Raw genomic sequence first — 18,027 nt, forward strand, 5'->3', positions numbered from 1 at the left:
ACGGCCAGCTGGAGCCTCTGGGGGTCCGGGTGTACTATGGCCCCCTGGCTGAGGAAGACCTGGTCCCGAGGAATCCGACATGGGGATGACACTGACAGGCTGACAAGGTCGGCGCACCATGAACTGCGAGGCCAGTAGGAAGATACGAGGACCTCTGCCCTTGCCGCGATGATCTTGCAGATTATCTGTGGTAGAAGCGGAAGTGGTGGGAAGGCGTACAGAAGACCCTGAGGCCATCTGCATCAAAGGGCATCCGTCCCCTCTGCCCCTGGCGAGTGGAAGTGGGAGAAGAAGCGCTGGAGCTATGTGTTCTCTCGGGTTGCGAACAGGTTGATCACTGGGCTGCCGAATCTGTGAGACAACTGGTTGAACAGGGTCAGATCCAGATGCCATTCTGCACTGTCTATGGGGGTCCTGCTCAACCAGTCTGCCTGCGTATTGTCCATTCCCAAGATGTGGTCGGAACGAATGGATGCTACGTGACACTCCGCCCACCTGCCCAGGGCCTCCGCTTCCACCATGAGCTTCCTGGACCTGGTGCCGCCCTGGCCATTTATATGGGCCTTAGTGGCCACATTGTCCGTCATCAGGAGGACGTGTTGATGAAGAATGTCCTGGTGAAAATGTCACAGGGCGAGTCTGGCCGCTCGCAGCTCTAAGAAGTTGATGTTGCAGGCTGCCTCAGCTGGAGACCACTTGCCTTGAGTTGCGCGATGGCCCATGTGCACCCCGCAACCGGCAAGGCTGGCTTCTGTCGTGATGACTACTCTCGTGGGCTCCTTGAACAGGCGTCCCTTCAGTAGAGCCATCGATTGTCACCACTTGAGAGACCACTTCATGGTCGGGTGAATCCGCACCCTCATGGATGAGTTGATCCTGTTGGCTCTCTGATGGGGCAGGAGAATCCACTGCAACTTTCTGGAGTGCAGTTGTGCCCAGGGAACAACCGAGATGCAGAAGATCATCTTCCCCAACAGTTGTGATAGGAGCAGCACGGAGACCTGCCTCAACCCCAGAACCTTGCAAGCCAGGGATACTAAACTGTCTATCCTGTCCTGGGAAAGGAACACCCTGCAAGCTGAGGCAAGATGGATATTTGGTGGTTGGGATGAGATGACACTTTTCTAGGTTCAGGGAGAACCCGTGACTCCTGAGGGACCTCATTGTAATGTGGAGGTTCCCTTGCTAGGGGCTTGAGAGGGGCCTGGTCTACATCAGGGGAGTCAGATGGGACAGGATGCTCCATGGCCTGATGGCACAGACTTCAGACAAGAGGCCAATACAGGTGGAGGTCAGGAGATGAAGGAGAATCTGGTGGCTGGTACTGGATCAAATGACAGGCAGGTATTGTGGAAGCAGGAACAGTTTGTGGAAAAAAATCCAGAGGAGTAAAACTGGGGCTCTGCAATGAGTCCAATGAATCCAGCCACTTGACAGGAGGTGAGAAGGTGGAAAAGCAGCCGAGGCTGCAATAGCAGGCAGATAGATCAGGGAGAATCAGTGGATAAAAGGCAAAAAATAATTTACTTAAAAATCCTCCCTGTGCCAGTGTATGACCACCAGGTGGCCAAGAACTCAGCGCCGCTTGGGGAAACGCTGTGGGGGGAAGTGACCCAGTCGGAGACCCGATCAAGGCCAGCTAACCACCCTGCGGCTATCTGCAGAAGCGTGGCTAAGCGGGAACACGAATGGGAGAAAAAGTGCGAATTCAGGCCCTCCCAATTGGCTGATGCTCCAGTGCGAGGGAGAAAAAGGAGGTAAAGATGGCAGCTGCGCAATTTAAAGTGGCCATGCACACCTCCGCGGCAGGCTGGGCCAAAGGGCAAGAAAAACACAAAAACAACAAATTCCAACTAAAAGGGGAACGCCAGCAGCCGCCGGAAGCCTCGCTGCTCCTGCCGCGCTTTAAAGCAAATGCGGCAGCTCTCCACTGCCGTCCAAAGGTGACGCAGCAAGCGGAGCACCCACCACCACCACCACGCCTACCTCCGAGTCTCTAGGAGAAATCAAACAACATGAAGCAAGCTATGGGAACAACAAATTAAGGAAAAAGGAAGGGAAAAAAACTAGGAATGTCCAAGCCTAGATAAATTACGTTGGAGCTCACAAATAAAAGTCTTGAACGGGCAGACTGAGAAAAAATTCTGGTGCCAAGTAACACCAGGAGGCGTGGCCAAGGAAAAAGATTCCTCAGTCCCAGGACAACCAGACTGATTTAACCCGTCGCTTGGAAATATTAGATATGTTTTCCACCTTGAGTTATTAATTAAAACAATAAAAGTGCCATAAAACAAAATCTAAAAACACACTGAATTCAATAAAGTTTATTTAGAATAAATTGCACTAGTGATCGGTACATATCATTCCTTGCAACTACACTTCAAAACTGCATATATAATGGAACACAAAATACCAGGTGAACTTGCAGTTGTAATAGAACTTCATCTTCTTAGTCACTAAACCTACAAATCACTAAAGTCACATTCTTCATTTTCTTAAGCAAAAACCAAGTAAGATATTAGCTTTATCAGATAGGAGCAGTACCTTAAAACAAAATTAAGTAAATCTTCAAAATGGACTTCTTCTCAACAATGCACAAATACACTCTCCAGGAAATTATCAAAGAGGACATGACAGGACATTATGAAAGAAAGAAAACCAACAAACCATTTTGCTGCTTTGATTTTTCTTTCATTTTCTTTGATTTTATTTCTTCAAGAGTTTTGATTCCAAAATTCAAACATTTATCTGAAAAATCCAGATATCTGATTGAAAAACACATATATAATTCCAGAAACCAAACATTTACAGTATTTGACAAGATTGTAGATTTTTCAAATTTAAGATGATTGAAGAAATTAATATAATCTTAATATTACATACTGCTTGTTCTTACCTTTATCTTGATTTGCACTAGTCACTGATTTCCGAGTAGAAATTACCCGCAATCCATTTGGACTTTCTGTAGATGGTTGTTGAGCAGGCATTTTAGATTCATCACCTTCTTCAGATAATTGATCTGAAAGGAACACTAATGTTACTTTAATTCTAATCCTGTTTATTCATAAATAAGCAAGATCTACTGATCTTAAATCAGTAGAGGGGCAGGTTGCCCTTCTTAATGTGCCTAGGACTGCTATTCATTTACTATCTATAATTCCTCATCAGAAATATTATGTAGCCCTAACACTAAAATAAATGTTTAATGTCTACTGTCTATGTTCATGATAAGATAGTATGGTTATTGAGCTATATCTTGGGGTTTCATACTCATGAGAATCCATAACTTACTATTAAGTATGTAATTTCAGCCTGCATTTAAACATTTAGAATAATTTGATTAACTGTACAAGATATATTTAAACTTTCTTTAGAAGAATGGCACCCTATAAAAGTAGGTATCAATGAAGTAACCATATTTAAAAACAAGTCTGATACTGAATTTAATTTAATCTAGAATCATGAATGGATAAACTTTGCGCATGGATTTACACTGTATTCAAATGCTGGCTTTTTTCTTTAAAGGACAAACTTTATAACATATTTTATTTGATTTATTAGAAGGACCAGCTTTTTCAGTTTACATGGAAACTCATATTATTCTGATTTTTTAGATATTGATTACCTTTGCTAATTCTTCATTTTTGACAATGGTTTTAAAGTGATAATTTGATTTGATTACTATAAGATCACATTGGTTTACAATTCTAATACGATTTTGAATTTTTTATTGAACTTTGCTTCTAATTTTTTTCTATTAAAAAGGAAACATGAAGGAAATCACCTGAATCTACATATGTTAACTGATTATTATTTGTTAATAGTAATAGATTCCAGTTTTCATATGAAAATACAGAATAAGTGGTTGAGGTTCATGTTTAACTTTACACACAAATGCATCGCACTTCTTAAAGAGATTGAATCATGGGTTGGGGGGGGGGAGTCCTATTCTATTGCCTAGTGAGCAATGAAAGTACCTAATTCCCTGCAAGAAACTCTCATCAACCAGATTTAAACGGATCCAAATTCTTGAGCTGTTAGAAAAATATTGTTGCCTTTTGAATAGAAGCAGAGACAATGCTGTCGGGCAATAACTGAGATGCCATTTGCAGATGTGCTATAGAGCTCATCTGGACTTTACATCTTTTCTCCTCCTCAACTTTAACAATAAAGTTCAATTACAGAAGTGACTGGAGATATATGATGACATGGAAAGCAAAAACAACAGCTTGTCCAGATGAAGCTTCAACTGAAGCAACCATTAAAATTATTTGGAAATTCTAGCTAGCATCTCTGGATTTCCTCTTTGTAAAAGGTAAGATCTTTCTTAAATTAAAAGTTTGATTTAACGAGTTCGGGGAAAAATCGATCCAAGCAAATGGTCCAAGAAAACAGTATCTTCATTTTATATTTTATCTGCTATACTCATTCTCCCTTTGTTTTAAAATTATGTTAGCTTGAGCGAATCATACTTAGCTCACCATCATCATCTTCATCATCATCTGCTGCATTAATAACAACAGGTGGATGTGTGGGACTAGGAACATTTTCAGAATTTTCCACCTTCATCACTCCACGCAACTGAGGTGATGGGTTAGACTGAACAGAAAGCTTGTTTTGTTGTGCAGTCTTCATCTCTTCTTCTTGAGACTCAGGCACATTTGGAAGAACAGCTTAAACAATGAAACCACATCAAATAATCCATTTAGTTTGGTCAAACTCAGAATGAATTCATTAAGATCTATGAGAATTTAGTAGTAACTGGCACAAATTCCACAATTTCAATAATCCTACTCAAAGAATAACAATGCTTGAATTCAGTCCATTACTCTTAATATATACAGGGAGTCCTCAATTCATGACAGTCATTTAATGACCATTCAAAGTTATAATGGTCTCAGAAAGGATGCTTTATGGTCTGTGTAAAGCATTTCTGGCCATTGTAGAACATTGTGCCACGCTTCTGCAGTTAGGCATTTGGCAATTGGGTCACAGCAGATTGCCAAGCATCCTGCAATGTGATGGCCATTTGCAATCTTCTCTACCAACTTCCCCTTCTCTGTCAACTTCAAAGTTAGTGGGAAGCCAGCAGGGATAGTTGCAAGTGAAGGGGATGATGAGCTGAAATCTTTCACTGGCCTGCAATAATAGAGCCGAAAACTTCAAGATTTTAGCTCCATTCCTGTAGCTTCCCCAATTTTAAACTCTCACCTCCTCTTAAAAGTTTTGAACTTTTATACATACTGTTATTAACATTTTATGTACACCTCAAAGATTCCCTCTTTGAGCAGATGTGTGGTTCAGAAATGTGAAAAATAAATTAAAAATAAAATACAATAAAGTAAATTGCACTAATGTAAACTAGATTCAATTACATTTACTCCCAAAGAGAATGGCGTGGAAGTTTTCTTTGTGTATATGATATGAAGTTATCTGAATCAAATGGGAAACTTTCAACACAAAAAGTTCAACTGGTGAAGTTACTTTCACATAAGCAACAAAAGCCTGGATCTCTTCCACTGGCTTATAAACCATTTATTAATGTGGAACTGGTACTTATTGCCACAATTTTCCAAGGAAAAACATTTAACTTACTCGTGCTTGGAGGTAAGAAAAGCCCATCCACAAAACGTCCCTTGTTGTGGTGAAAAGCACAGTTCAATTTCTGACAGCCCAATGGCTGATTCTCCCAATAGCACGGTATTTCGCTGCGTTTTTTCTGAAGACAAACCACAAATTAATTATATACAGAAGAGCTCACAGCATTAAGAAAGCAGCATATGCAGTGCATTTAGAATCATAGCTCCAATAAAAGTAATATGGTTTACCAGGAGGCACATTGCTTGTTGCTAGTGGATGGATGGATGAAGACTGAATGGCTGTGAGTTTTGGATCCAAATCATGGAACTGGATATTTTCCATCTTTGGCTCTGAATGGAGCTATGTAGCTCATATAGACCTACAACACAATTTGGGGATTCTCCTGGATACACAGAATTATACAAAAAGCACGTGGCAACTACTACTCTACTTTGTATTATCCACTATTCCTGCCTATTCTCACTGCCTTAGTCACCTCTAGACTAGATTATTATAATACACTATTTGTTTATTTACAGTGTTTGTGTATTTATTTTTATTTCATAAATAACTATATAGGGCACATACCAGTCCACTATCTGATTTTTTAAATATAAACGATGCTGTGCTTAAATAGTTAAATGGCCCAGGCACTCATATTTGAACGTAGATGTTTTTAGCATTTATACTTTATGGTGTTTTACTAATTTAGATGACATACACTACACTACACATACACTAAACAAATAAGTTTATAAAGCTCTCAAGGCAGTGAACATACTAATACTCCTACCTCCCCTAAGATTTTCCTCACATTAACCTTGTCAAGTGAGTTGGATTGGGAGAGATGGGTTTATCCTTGAAAACTGAAGCTACAGTTGGTCCAGAAAGACGGTTGGTCTTACCTGAAAGGTAGTTCTTGTGCACTGCGGGAGACTCCATGCATGTTGTTTACAACTTCTGCCTATTAGCCCCGAGACAGAGTTTGAAGTGTTTGGATACGCCTCCTTGGCTGACTGGATCTCAGTTCTTAACTCAGTCTAAGCCCAACAAGACGTATCCAACTCTTCTCTCAGGATTCATAGACAAAAGTTAGAACATTGCTTATTGGAATTCTTCAATCAGTACAGGAAAATAATTGAAATTATATCTTTGACATCTATAGCTTCTGAAAATCTCTGCGAAGCTGCTAAACGGTTGCCAGGTTGCTGGCGGCCGTTCCATAGTAAGCTTAGTTTGGCAGGCCTGTCACCACCTCGCCTCGAGCTTAAATTGATTAATCGGCTTAATTGGTGGTTTCCAACCTGCATGTCTGCCTTTGCTTGGCCACTAGATTTGCTTCCAACCTGATTTTTAGCCTGTTCTTGCTAGGCTGATCGATTTTCTTCGCAGGTCTGTCGGATTGTTGTTGCCTTGTTGCCTTGTCACCTTGAGCGTGAACAGTGCCAAACACCGGTTTCGGCGCGAAAACAGCTTACTTAGGATCGGAAAGGGCGAGAGGCTTCAGAACGTAGTTTTACTGATATCGCCGCTATTTAGAGACTGCAGGGGGGATTTGGATGTCTGGGGAGCCAGCAAAGCCTGCTGAATCGCCTTGTCACACAATTTGGTTGTCTCTGAGGTAATCAAGCTGTTGATCTGACAGATGTGGTTGCCACTTTGAGGATCTCTCCTCTCGCCAGCTGCCATTTTGAGAGAAGTTACTGTCGGATTTATGAGGCAGGCTTGGTCACAATTTGAAGCTAGCTACCTTTACTTCTGGCCACAAGTTGTGCTTGTCTTTATTGCCTACCTGAATTTAAACTGGACCAGGCTTGGCTTTTAATGCCTTAGCTGCTTCAATTTGATTCCATAGCCTCAATAAAATTTACCTCAGATACTGGGACGTCCATTATATTACAGCCTATCTCTGACAGTCCTGGACTGACTGGAGCGCGATTGCTTCTGAGAGTCTGTTTATAAAATTTCTAAATTGCCTCTTATCCCCATATTCTCCATCCAAGTACTTGGTCACATCCTGGGGCTCTAGGATGTTATACAGTGATCTGTCTAACAGCTTCTTCATGTTGATCTCAATTTCAGTGTATTCCTAGAAATGGCTGATCATTTTGCACGCCACTAGCAAGAGGCGTTGAGAGAGATGGTTTTATCCTTGAAAATTGAACCTACAGAATCCAATTGTGCAGATAGTTACGGGCACACCTCAGTATGCCCACATAACAGTACTTTGCAAATGCACTGGTCATTATCTGTGAATAATCTCCTTAATGATATCTGCATATCCCACTCATTCTAATACAGTGGGCATGTTTTTAGTCCTTTCCTTAATGGGGGTACTTTCCAAGTAAAGGAAATTAAGTTTAAATTATTTAAACAAGACTTGAGTCTGTCTTATGCCATTCAAGCAACATCACCAATGCTATCAGTAACATGGTCCTTACGAAAAAGCATCTGAATTTGACTTTTTAATACAAAATATAATTATATTGAGTAATTTTTAAAAAAATCAGTTTCCTTCTGCACATTCAGACAATTTTAATCAAAATAGTCACTCAAATGACAGCAATCATTCACATCTCCTAAAAGTATGTCAGTGTTTTTTCAAATGGAGATGTAAGAAGAAAAAAAATTAGTACACACAAACGTATAGTATATAAATACACTTGCTTACACTGGATTTTATATAATCATTTTCACCTCTTTCTTATTAGATTAGAATTTATGTCAATTTACCAAATAAAAATTTTCTTTCTAGGTCCTATTATCAATTACATCATCCAATATATTAGACATGTAACATTTCCAGGAATATGAAAAAAATATTTTTACTTTGAAAAATTAATAAATCTTGTACAAATGAAAATATATATTTAGTTTTCCATATCCTTTACAAATAAATCTAATAAATGTTGTCAAATAATAATTATATTGCTTGATTTATTTCAAAAATATGTTTATTTTAAAAATTGGGAAAAATACAGTTCAGATTATAATTTTAAATGTATTGATAAATTAATTTTAAAACATTTTTTAAAATCTTGTAACGAATGAAAAAGAAGAAACTAAGGGTCATGATATGGCATTTGATATACTGTCTAATTGGTCTTACATTCCAAACCTTTTTTGCTTTAACTTTTGACCGTCTGCTTGTATCGAGGCAAGCTCAGATACTCCTTCACATTTAATCTACTTTTTCCCAAATATTTTTATCATTTAACTATTCTACATTTACACTTTTAATTTTTGTCTCCATGGAGAAGGGGGTCTCAGAAACAATGGGAAAACAAGCAGAATGATTTACAGGCCTCTGCCTATAATATACAATAATTGTATATTATAATCCTGCAATTAAAGAGATTATAGCCTCTTCCAATTTAGGCTATTAAAACATTTAACAAAGACACTTTTCCAAATTCAAATTTATCTAGAAAGATGTTTTGAAGCTCTGATCCATGGTGAACTGTAACATTATATGTACAAGTGCAATATTATGTGTACTGATGTACTGATGTAAATACTCTCCTATGAAAGTCAAAACAAGGCCATAACTAAAGTACTGTAATCTACTTAATTTCAACAATGCATGCTCTCCTCCTAAATGCCCATCTTAAATGTACTACTTTATTATGCTGTTATATAAGCACTTACATCAATCTCCATGTGTCTAAAGCGGCAGATACTCCTGAAGCATCGACCTTCCTGCCAGAGCACACACACAGTTTCATTTCCAAGGGCAGCTTCACAGTGACGAAAAGGACAATTATCCCCCTATGAAAAATGGTAGAATGAATAATTAAAATCTATGGGTGAAATCCAATATCATGCAAGTTGACTTATATACATAGCATCTTTCCTTCAGCTGATCTCTCTACAAGACCTACTATTAATTTGAAATGAAACATTCAAGAGGTGACTAAAGAAGCTCAGCTTTAATTCAAGGAGTTTGAGAAAGGCCCAATACATCAAACCTAACAAAACTTCACTTTGCTCACATCTTGAGTGTTTAATTTCAAATACAATGTGGTAATGTACAGAGGCCAAATGCTGAAAAAATTATCAGTGTCCCAATATATACAAACCTGACTCTCTCTATCTCTCTCAGTGTATATACGAATGTGTTTGTGTGAGAGAGCAAGGGCATGCTACATACTTATGAAAATGAAAAAACTAGGAAAAAATTCTAAGTTATATAAAATAAGAAAAAAGCAAGTGTATTCTAAATCAGTGTTTTTCAACCACTGTGCCGCGGCACACTAGTGTGCCGTGACATAGTGTAAGGTGTGCCGTGGGAAAATTACTTTATATATAGTCAATATAGGCACAGAGTTAAAAAATTTTAACATTTTCTAATGGTGGTGTGCCTCGTGATTTTTTTCATGAAAAAGTGTGCCTTTGCACAAAAAAGGTTGAAAAACACTGTTCTAAATGACGAGAATATATTTTTTCTGACTAGCAAATGAATTGTCATTTAAATAATCAAGTTAAATAAAATCAAAACTATCCCACTGAGCAATTAAATATACATAGATAGATTTAAGAACAATATTCTTTGTAGTATAAGGATGGCTATAATAATAATTTCATATCTTAAGAGTTTTTATTCAAAATGTTAACAGCAACTCCAGCCTTCAATGTTGCAATGAATAGCAACCATTCATTCATTTTTATGGGAGAATGGTTTACTGAATTTGCTATAAAATTTCATTTTGTACAATGAAAGCATGCAATGTGAAAGTGGGTATCTCCAGGGTTAGTTCTTCTGATGTCCCTTCCCCAGTTTAGGAATGGCAAACTAAAAAAATAAATCAATGAAAGAACACTTGATAAATTTTCCATTTATCCGTACTTTGGATATATGAATATATAAAAGGTTTAGAAAATAACATAATAATATATATATAAAAATATATTAAAAAGCTGATTGTTGCATCAGCTCTTTACTGGTATGGGAATAATGACACATGTGAATTATATATTTGCCTAATATAATCAAGTTCCAGTAACTTATTTTTGCATTTCCTATATAGAAACATACTACATATTTTCCATAACAACATCAATTAATTCACTAAAATTAATAGGGGTTGTTAAACTGAATATGGTGCAGTTGAGTTACACATGAAATAACACAAATATGCTTAGAAGACTCAACTGCCATGAAAAATACCTTGGTACAAGTAGAGTAGAAATAGAAGTAACAATCATCTCCTTGGTTAGACATATTCAAATTAATTTCCTTCAAGTTTAAGGTGTAGAAACAAATGGCTGAATACAATTTTGTTATTTTTCAGCGATAGTTAATCACAACAATGTTTAAAATGGCACAATCTTCTATACTGGATTTAGCAATATCTTCTTTAAAATATAATCCTGAAAAACAAATGAATAAAAGATTGAAATATCACTGAAAATGTTACATTTGATAGAAACATCAATTTCCATAAAAGTTTAACTCTAATACGTACTGATTTTTTTAAAAAAAGGAGTCAAATTATTACATGCATTTATAAGATAAGAAGATACACTTAAAATTTAGAGCTTATCTTGGGGAAGATATGAAGGAGCTATTAAGGCTTGGAGAAAAGATTACAGTCCAGAAATGGAAGGAACCATGAGAAACTCAAAATAACCCCATTTTAATTTTGTCTAATATGATTGGGCAGACATAGATTTCCAAGATGCCTTACAACTTTCTGGAACCCTTGAGGTGTCTACTTCTTGACTTGGCTTATCATGAAAGACTGACTTTTACATCCTAATTATAAACTCTAAATGATTTACAATCTAATAATATCCAAATGCAAGTCAAGATACTAGCTACCACCTATACAAGTACCTCTTGGCTTATAACCTTAATTGAGTTTGAAATTACAATTTTAAATTGTGATGGTCGGTAAGCAATTCACATGACACCTGATTTTACAGCCTTTTTCGTGGCAGTGGTTAAGCCTATGTGGTGATTGTAAAGTGAACACTGGTTGCTAAGAGAATCCATTGTCTGCAAATATAAATAAGGTCACGTGGAAAACTAAAATTACTGTAAATTACTGCTAGACACACCCAAAATGTAATCACAAGACCACAGGAGAGATATGGCTGTTGAAATTTCAAACCTGGATCGTAAGTTAGGCTGGGAAGGTCTATTATAACTTCTAACAATTGATAAATGACAGTCAAAGACTACTTGTAAAACGTGTCATGGGATAGCATTGGCTTGTTTGTGAGATGACCTTGTTGTGTCTGTTTGTTTCATAAGGTCCAGCAGGATGAACATTCTCCAAGTCCCTTCTATTAAGCAATGTCATCTAAAGTCTCTTGTTGCAACCTACCCTATGGAACAATCAACCTTGCTCAGGCTTCTGTAAGACATTAAGGATCTGGCTCTTTGCCAACAGCAGGCCTCTTGTGAATAATGAATGCATTTAATTCATTAAGAAGGGCCTTCTCTGTGGTGGCTCTCTCTCTGCGCAATCATTCCCCCATAGAGTAGAATGGCCCTCACTGTAACACTGATGACCTGGTTCTGCCAGTGGACCTGGGGAACCCAAAATGGGATAGAGCCCATTAAATGGCTCATGTGATCTGCTGTCACCAGGGCAGGGTGGGTGGGGCGTAGGGTGGGTGGGGTGTTGATTTCATTTTATTATATTAATTTATTTGATGTTATTAGTTTTATTGTTTTAAATCAGGTTTTATATTCTGTAAGCCGTCTTGAGTCACCATATGCGAATAGGCAGCGATATAAAATCAATCAATCAATATTGTTGTTGTTATTATTATTTGGGTTTTGCTTCATGTTTGCAATGTTTTCCAATTTGTCTTTCATATCATTGTAGCTATTTTATTGACTGTTAGGAAGCCCAGAGTCATATGTCAACTTGTAGCCATCTAAATATAATTATAATATTTTAAAATATGGTTAAGCAAAATGTTATTAAAACACAGACTTAATTCAACAATACAGACCGAAATACCTTGGTATAATCAGCAGATACTATCTTCAAAACTTCCAGTTATTTTTCTCCTGTAGGTCGAATCAACACTCAATCCATAAAATAGCAACGAGATATAAAGACTTTTCTTCCTCACATTGCCAAGGACACAAATCTCATCCTCATTCAAAATTCAGATAAAGGGTGAATTAAAACTATTGGAGAAAGTAAGTCCATTTGAATAGCCAGGGAAGCTGGAAACAGTGCTTAATTGCCTCTTCAAAATAAATAGTTCATTTAAAGAGGAACTTCTGTTTTGTCTTCCACAGCCAAAGAATTTTACTTTTTTTTTTTTTTTAATTAAAACAATGTTTCAATTTCTGGTCTTCAAGATCTCTTCACCTATTGAAAAAGAGAAAAAAATCTTCCCCGGTCTTTATTAACTGCATAGTAAAATATAGTAGCTTTAAGGTCAGACATATATACACACATAAAGTTGCATATTATGTGTTTATACATGTAAAAATGTATATGCAAGAGCAGTATTAATAAGCTGCATTTCAACAAATCAATCTTCCATGTAATTAAATTTTTGGATGAATAGTTTATCATACAGTACAAACATAAATAGGTATATTCATATTGCATGTCAAACTTTACACGTGTGCCTTGTGAGTACTATTTTTAGGTTAAATGGATATATGTTTTGTTTAATATTATTTGCAGTTGCAAAGCAATATATTTGGCAGCATAACATTAAGAAAATAAAGCATTTTATGTTCAACCTATTCATTTAAAAAATAATAATTTAAAATTTGTTCTCTTGTTGTCAGTGCAACATTTCCCTGAAAAAAGGTGTTGCTGCTTTTCAGCAATAAGATTGAAATAATGTCACTGATCTAATATCCTAACAATTTTACAGTCACACAGCAAATAAGATGTGTGTAAATCAGAACAGAATTCTTTCCAAATATCATTTTACAGATGTAATTTTTATGAATGTAGAATAGTAAGTTGGAAAGTTTTACTCCAGATAAAATAACATGCCTTTGGATATTCATAGTATGATGTTTCCTCAACTCTAAAAGAGTAGAGGGATTTTTTTTAAAAATATATTGTTTGTGTTGAAATTCAACAATAGGAATTTAAGAAATGTCATCTGTAAAATTGCTTTTTATTTGCATTTTTTTTAATGCAACTTGCTTTTTTTATGCAACTTGTCTTGCTGGCACAAAATGATACTAGTACTCCAGATGGAAAAATCTGAATGAAGGAAAAAGGTTTCTGTCAAATACATATTATTTGCCATAATCATTCAATTTAAAACAAAATATGTATATTTTAAAAAATAATAGACTTATTGTTTAAATGGTTTAAAAAGCTGTCCTTTAGGTGTACAAAGTTTAACACATGTATCATAACAAGCAAAATTAAAATAATTTTGTTAGGAACATTTTGTTTTCATATACACTAAATAATTTGGGGAATAGTATTATGGTACCTGTCCATTTAGTACATATCCCAAGTATTTTGCATAGTCTGTTGTAAGTAATTTAAGAACATACCATCTTTACAACTTTGGTAACAGATGACTGTTAACAGATAACAGATAAGCCAAAACTATGAACAGTTCCACTGCTGCATTAAAATCCCAACTGTTTTAAAGAATATGAAAAAGATTATTTTTCCATCTTTTAGTGCAAAAATAAAGTAATTTGTATCTCTGACAGCAGAGAAGTCAATTTATGTACTTAAATGGATTTTATAAAGCTGAATAATTTTGAATTCAGTTGGTACAAAATCCTAAAGAGGGCCATTAACCTTTTGGAGGGGAACTACTATTTCTAGCAATATAAAGTGAATCATCTAAAGGCAGCAGCTCTCAGATTCTAAATTTTCTGCTCATTTCAATTTGTTCCACTTGTCTATGAAATATCGACAATTAGCATGCTCAGATGACACAGGATGTATGTATGTTTACATGATTCTTTGAAGCTGTAAATATAGAAGAGAACACAGAGCTGAGGGGTAGAATGAAGCATGTCATGAAAAGATGTTGCCACCAACAGTCAATGTCCAATCCCTCTTGAATTCCATTGACTATTATCTGATGTAAATTTAATACTGAACTTTAGTTGATTAGATTCTTATGTATAGGCTTGAGCCCATAGGCTTGACATATAGTCCTGATCCTTTGTGCCTAATAGTAAATACTGTATAGGGAATATTTTCAGCTACATTTTAAACTGTTCAAAACAGCCAAAATTAGAGATATCATTCTACTAATTAACTTGCCATTTCACAGCACTAATTTACATAACTGCAAAGCTCTAAGTAAAATTTAATCAAAACTGTGAAAATATGATCTGACCTTGTTTCTTGAGTGGAGAGATTTGTTGTCCTGAAAGTACTGGTATCCAATTTCTCAGCTATCCCTACCAATATATAGGACAGTATTTATCAATGTAAGTTGTCTAAAACGGTTTTTAATATTTTGATAATTGTTGCAACTAATTAAAGTCTTTCCTCAATTACTACACTTGCCAAGGGCAGCAAATCTTAACAGCTTTCTGATGGGGGAGATTTGATTACAATGTTTGTATATATCAAATATTACCTCTAAAATTATTTATAGCATTCATATTTGAGAATTTTAATTCTATATACACCTCTGAGTAAGTTCTTTTTAGCTCAACTTAATTCTAAATAGATATTCATGGATTTGCAAAGGAGCCTACAGAAGTTGTTCCTTGAAACAAGAATCTAGGAAGACAAAAAGTAATGATTAAATTTGCATCCATTTCTAGCCATGAGCCCAAAGTGGTATTTTTGTTATGAAAGCCTTTTTGCAGATCTTGGAGGGGAAGAGCAATAGATGATCAGAAATATCAAATCATCTCAAAGGGCTGAACAAGGCTCATATGCAAGGATAGCAGTAGTCACTTATAAATTCCTTTTGTACTCTACTGTCAAAGACAGTCTATATAAATAGGCATGTTTTCACACTAAGCTTTCAATATGAGATAACATAGAAAATAGAATGTAAATTCAAAAAATGAATTTTCTTTGCACTATAACTACATTATGGGCTCTTTTAATCACTACCAATACAAATTTTACCACCACTACCAATACAAATTTTAAGTAAAGTCCATTCTGGCTCACAAAAGTGCTTGATGTTACATATTAGCCTTTAAAATTTAGAATCTGCCTTATATGTTACAGCACACTCCCATTCTAGAACACAATTCCTGTTTGTGGTGTATTCTATATGCCAGGAAAACAGGCAAAATAGGTTAGCCATCGTAGTCAGGACTATCCATTTTGCTTGTGTTTTGTCACAGTTGTTTTGTTTAGAGAGAGGCTGTCTGCTGATAGCCAGCATTTTCTTTTTATACACCTTGTATGTAGCTAATGTGCAGTTGCTAACTAAATGCACTATATTGCCAAAAGTATTCGCTCACCTGCCTTTACTCGCATATGAACTTAGTGTAAGTGACATCCCATTCCTAATCCATAGGGTTCAATATGACATTGGTCCACCCTTTGCAGCTATAACAGCTTCAACTCTTCTGGGAAGGCTGTCCACAAGGTTTAGGAGTGTGTTTATGGGAAGTTTTGACCATTCTTCCAGAAGCGCATTTGTGAGGTCACACACTGATGTTGGACAAGAAGGCCTGGCTCTCAGTCTCCGCTCTAATTCATCCCAAAGGTGGTCTATCGGGTTGAGGTCAGGACTCTGTGCAGGCCAGTCAAGTTCATCCACACCAGACTCTGTCATCCAAGTCTTTATGGACCTTGCTTTGTGCACTGGTGCACAGTCATGCTGGAAGAGGAAGGGGCCAGCTCCAAACTGTTCCCACAAAGTTGGGAGCATAGAATTGTCCAAAATGTCTTGGTATGCTGAAGCATTCAGAGTTCCTTTCACTGGAACTAAGGGGCCAAGCCCAGCTCCTGAAAAACAACCCCACACCATAATCCCCCCTTCACCAAACTTTACACTTGGCACAATGCAGTCAGACAAATACCGTTCTCCTGGCACCCGCCAAACCCAGACTCGTCCATCAGATTGCCCGATGGAGAAGTGCGATTCGTCACTCCAGAGAACGCGTCTCCACTGCTCTAGAGTCCAGTGGCGGTGTGCTTTACACCACTGCATCCGACGCTTTGCATTGCACTTGGTGATGTATGGCTTGGATGCAGCTTCTTGGCCATGGAAACCCATTCCATGAAGCTCTCTGCGCACTGTTCTTGAGCTAATCTGAAGGCCACATGATGTTTGGAGGTCTGTAGCGATTGACTCTGCAGAAAGTTGGTGACCTCTTTGCACTATGTGCCTCAGCATCTGCTGACCCCGCTCCGTCAGTTTACGTGGCCTACCACTTCGTGGCTGAGGTGCTGTCGTTCCCAAACACTTCCACATTCTTATAATACAGCTGACAGTTGACTGTGGAATATTTAGCAGCGAGGAAATTTCACGACTGGATTTGTTGCACAGGTGGCATCCTATCACAGTTCCACGCTGGAATTCACTGAGCTCCTGAGAGCGACCCATTCTTTCACAAATGAGTGTAAAAACAGTCTGCATGCCTAGGTACTTGTTTTTATACACCTGTGGCCATGGAAGTGATTGGAATCTGATTCTGATTATTTGGATGGGTGAGCGAATACTTTGGGCAATATATCAAGCATGGAAATCTTCATTTAACCCTAATCCTAGAAAAACTTTAATATAAATAATTATTAATTAAATAATCAGATGAGTACATTTTAAAACCCCAAAATTCACAAATTTGCTAGTTGTTTTTTTCCCCTCCATATCCTTAAGGAACCAAAAAATGGGGTTAAAAACAATTATTTAACCAAAGAGGGCTTAAATGGAAGGGGCTAGACTAGGAATACAATGGTAATGCTGTACCGCTTACCTAAAAGCTTTTTTTTTAAGAAACAGAAGGTGTGGTCCCGTTCCCCCCGGCTGGCTGGGATAGGGATGGGGAGCGGGAGAAGAGATTCTAAATAAATTAATAAAACATCACAACAGAAATCAGGAACTGGGAGCTAAACGGAAAGTTAAGGCGAGAACGTAAGTAGCGCAGGCCTCAGGAAAAGCCGGAACAGGGAAATAAACACAGGCCGAGGCCCAGACTCCGGGGCCTAGAGAGGAAGGCGTCCCTGACGAAAAAGAATTGGATAAATTATACGCAAGGAAGCCGCTGGCCTTACATCGGAGACAGGGGGAGGGGGTCCAGGTCTTTGTCACTCATGCGCAGGGACTTTACCGAACCCCGAGACGACGACGACGACAGCAAACTCTCGGTTCCCGCAACACCGCGCTCCAACCGTTCGTCTGAGGGGCGAAGATTAAACTCCTTGTCGTTGCCGTTAACGTCGCCGCTGCCCACCTCTAAGATGGCACCTCCCCCTGACGCCCAGCTTCTTGCCCGGAAGGAACATGGCAAAACTAAAGGAGGGGTTAAAAAAAAAAAGCCGTTCCACTCACGTGATCTCTTCGCTC

At 37.6% G+C, this 18,027-nt stretch overlaps 1 protein-coding gene across 7 annotated transcripts in view; it reads right to left on the bottom strand.

Moving 5' to 3' along the window:
• Nucleotides 1–17,922, bottom strand: part of ZC3H11A (zinc finger CCCH-type containing 11A) — a 29,356-nt gene extending 11,434 nt beyond the window's left edge. The window contains exons 1-9 of one of the 7 annotated variants that reach the window (XM_087720002.1): nucleotides 17,736–17,921; nucleotides 14,884–14,947; nucleotides 12,555–12,604; nucleotides 10,748–10,950; nucleotides 9,229–9,348; nucleotides 5,596–5,719; nucleotides 4,482–4,673; nucleotides 2,897–3,019; nucleotides 2,668–2,748 (exon numbers count right to left, since the gene is read on the bottom strand). In XM_087720002.1, coding sequence (XP_087576128.1) covers nucleotides 2,668–2,748; nucleotides 2,897–3,019; nucleotides 4,482–4,673; nucleotides 5,596–5,719; nucleotides 9,229–9,348; nucleotides 10,748–10,801 — 694 coding nt within the window. In that variant the 5' untranslated portion in view covers nucleotides 10,802–10,950; nucleotides 12,555–12,604; nucleotides 14,884–14,947; nucleotides 17,736–17,921. Of the gene's footprint in view, nucleotides 1–2,667; nucleotides 2,749–2,896; nucleotides 3,020–4,481; nucleotides 4,674–5,595; nucleotides 5,720–9,228; nucleotides 9,349–10,747; nucleotides 10,951–12,554; nucleotides 14,508–14,883; nucleotides 15,750–17,735 lie in introns of those variants that run through there. The other 6 variants (XM_087720000.1, XM_087719998.1, XM_087720004.1 and 3 more) reach the window with 6 other exon arrangements.
• Between the last annotated feature and the right edge of the window lie 105 nt (nucleotides 17,923–18,027).

The sequence above is a fragment of the Thamnophis sirtalis genome, unplaced genomic scaffold, assembly GCF_051295495.1.
Source record: "Thamnophis sirtalis isolate CommonGarterSnake01/CBP01778 unplaced genomic scaffold, rThaSir2_p1.2 scaffold_7, whole genome shotgun sequence".
NCBI lineage: Eukaryota > Metazoa > Chordata > Lepidosauria > Squamata > Natricidae > Thamnophis > Thamnophis sirtalis.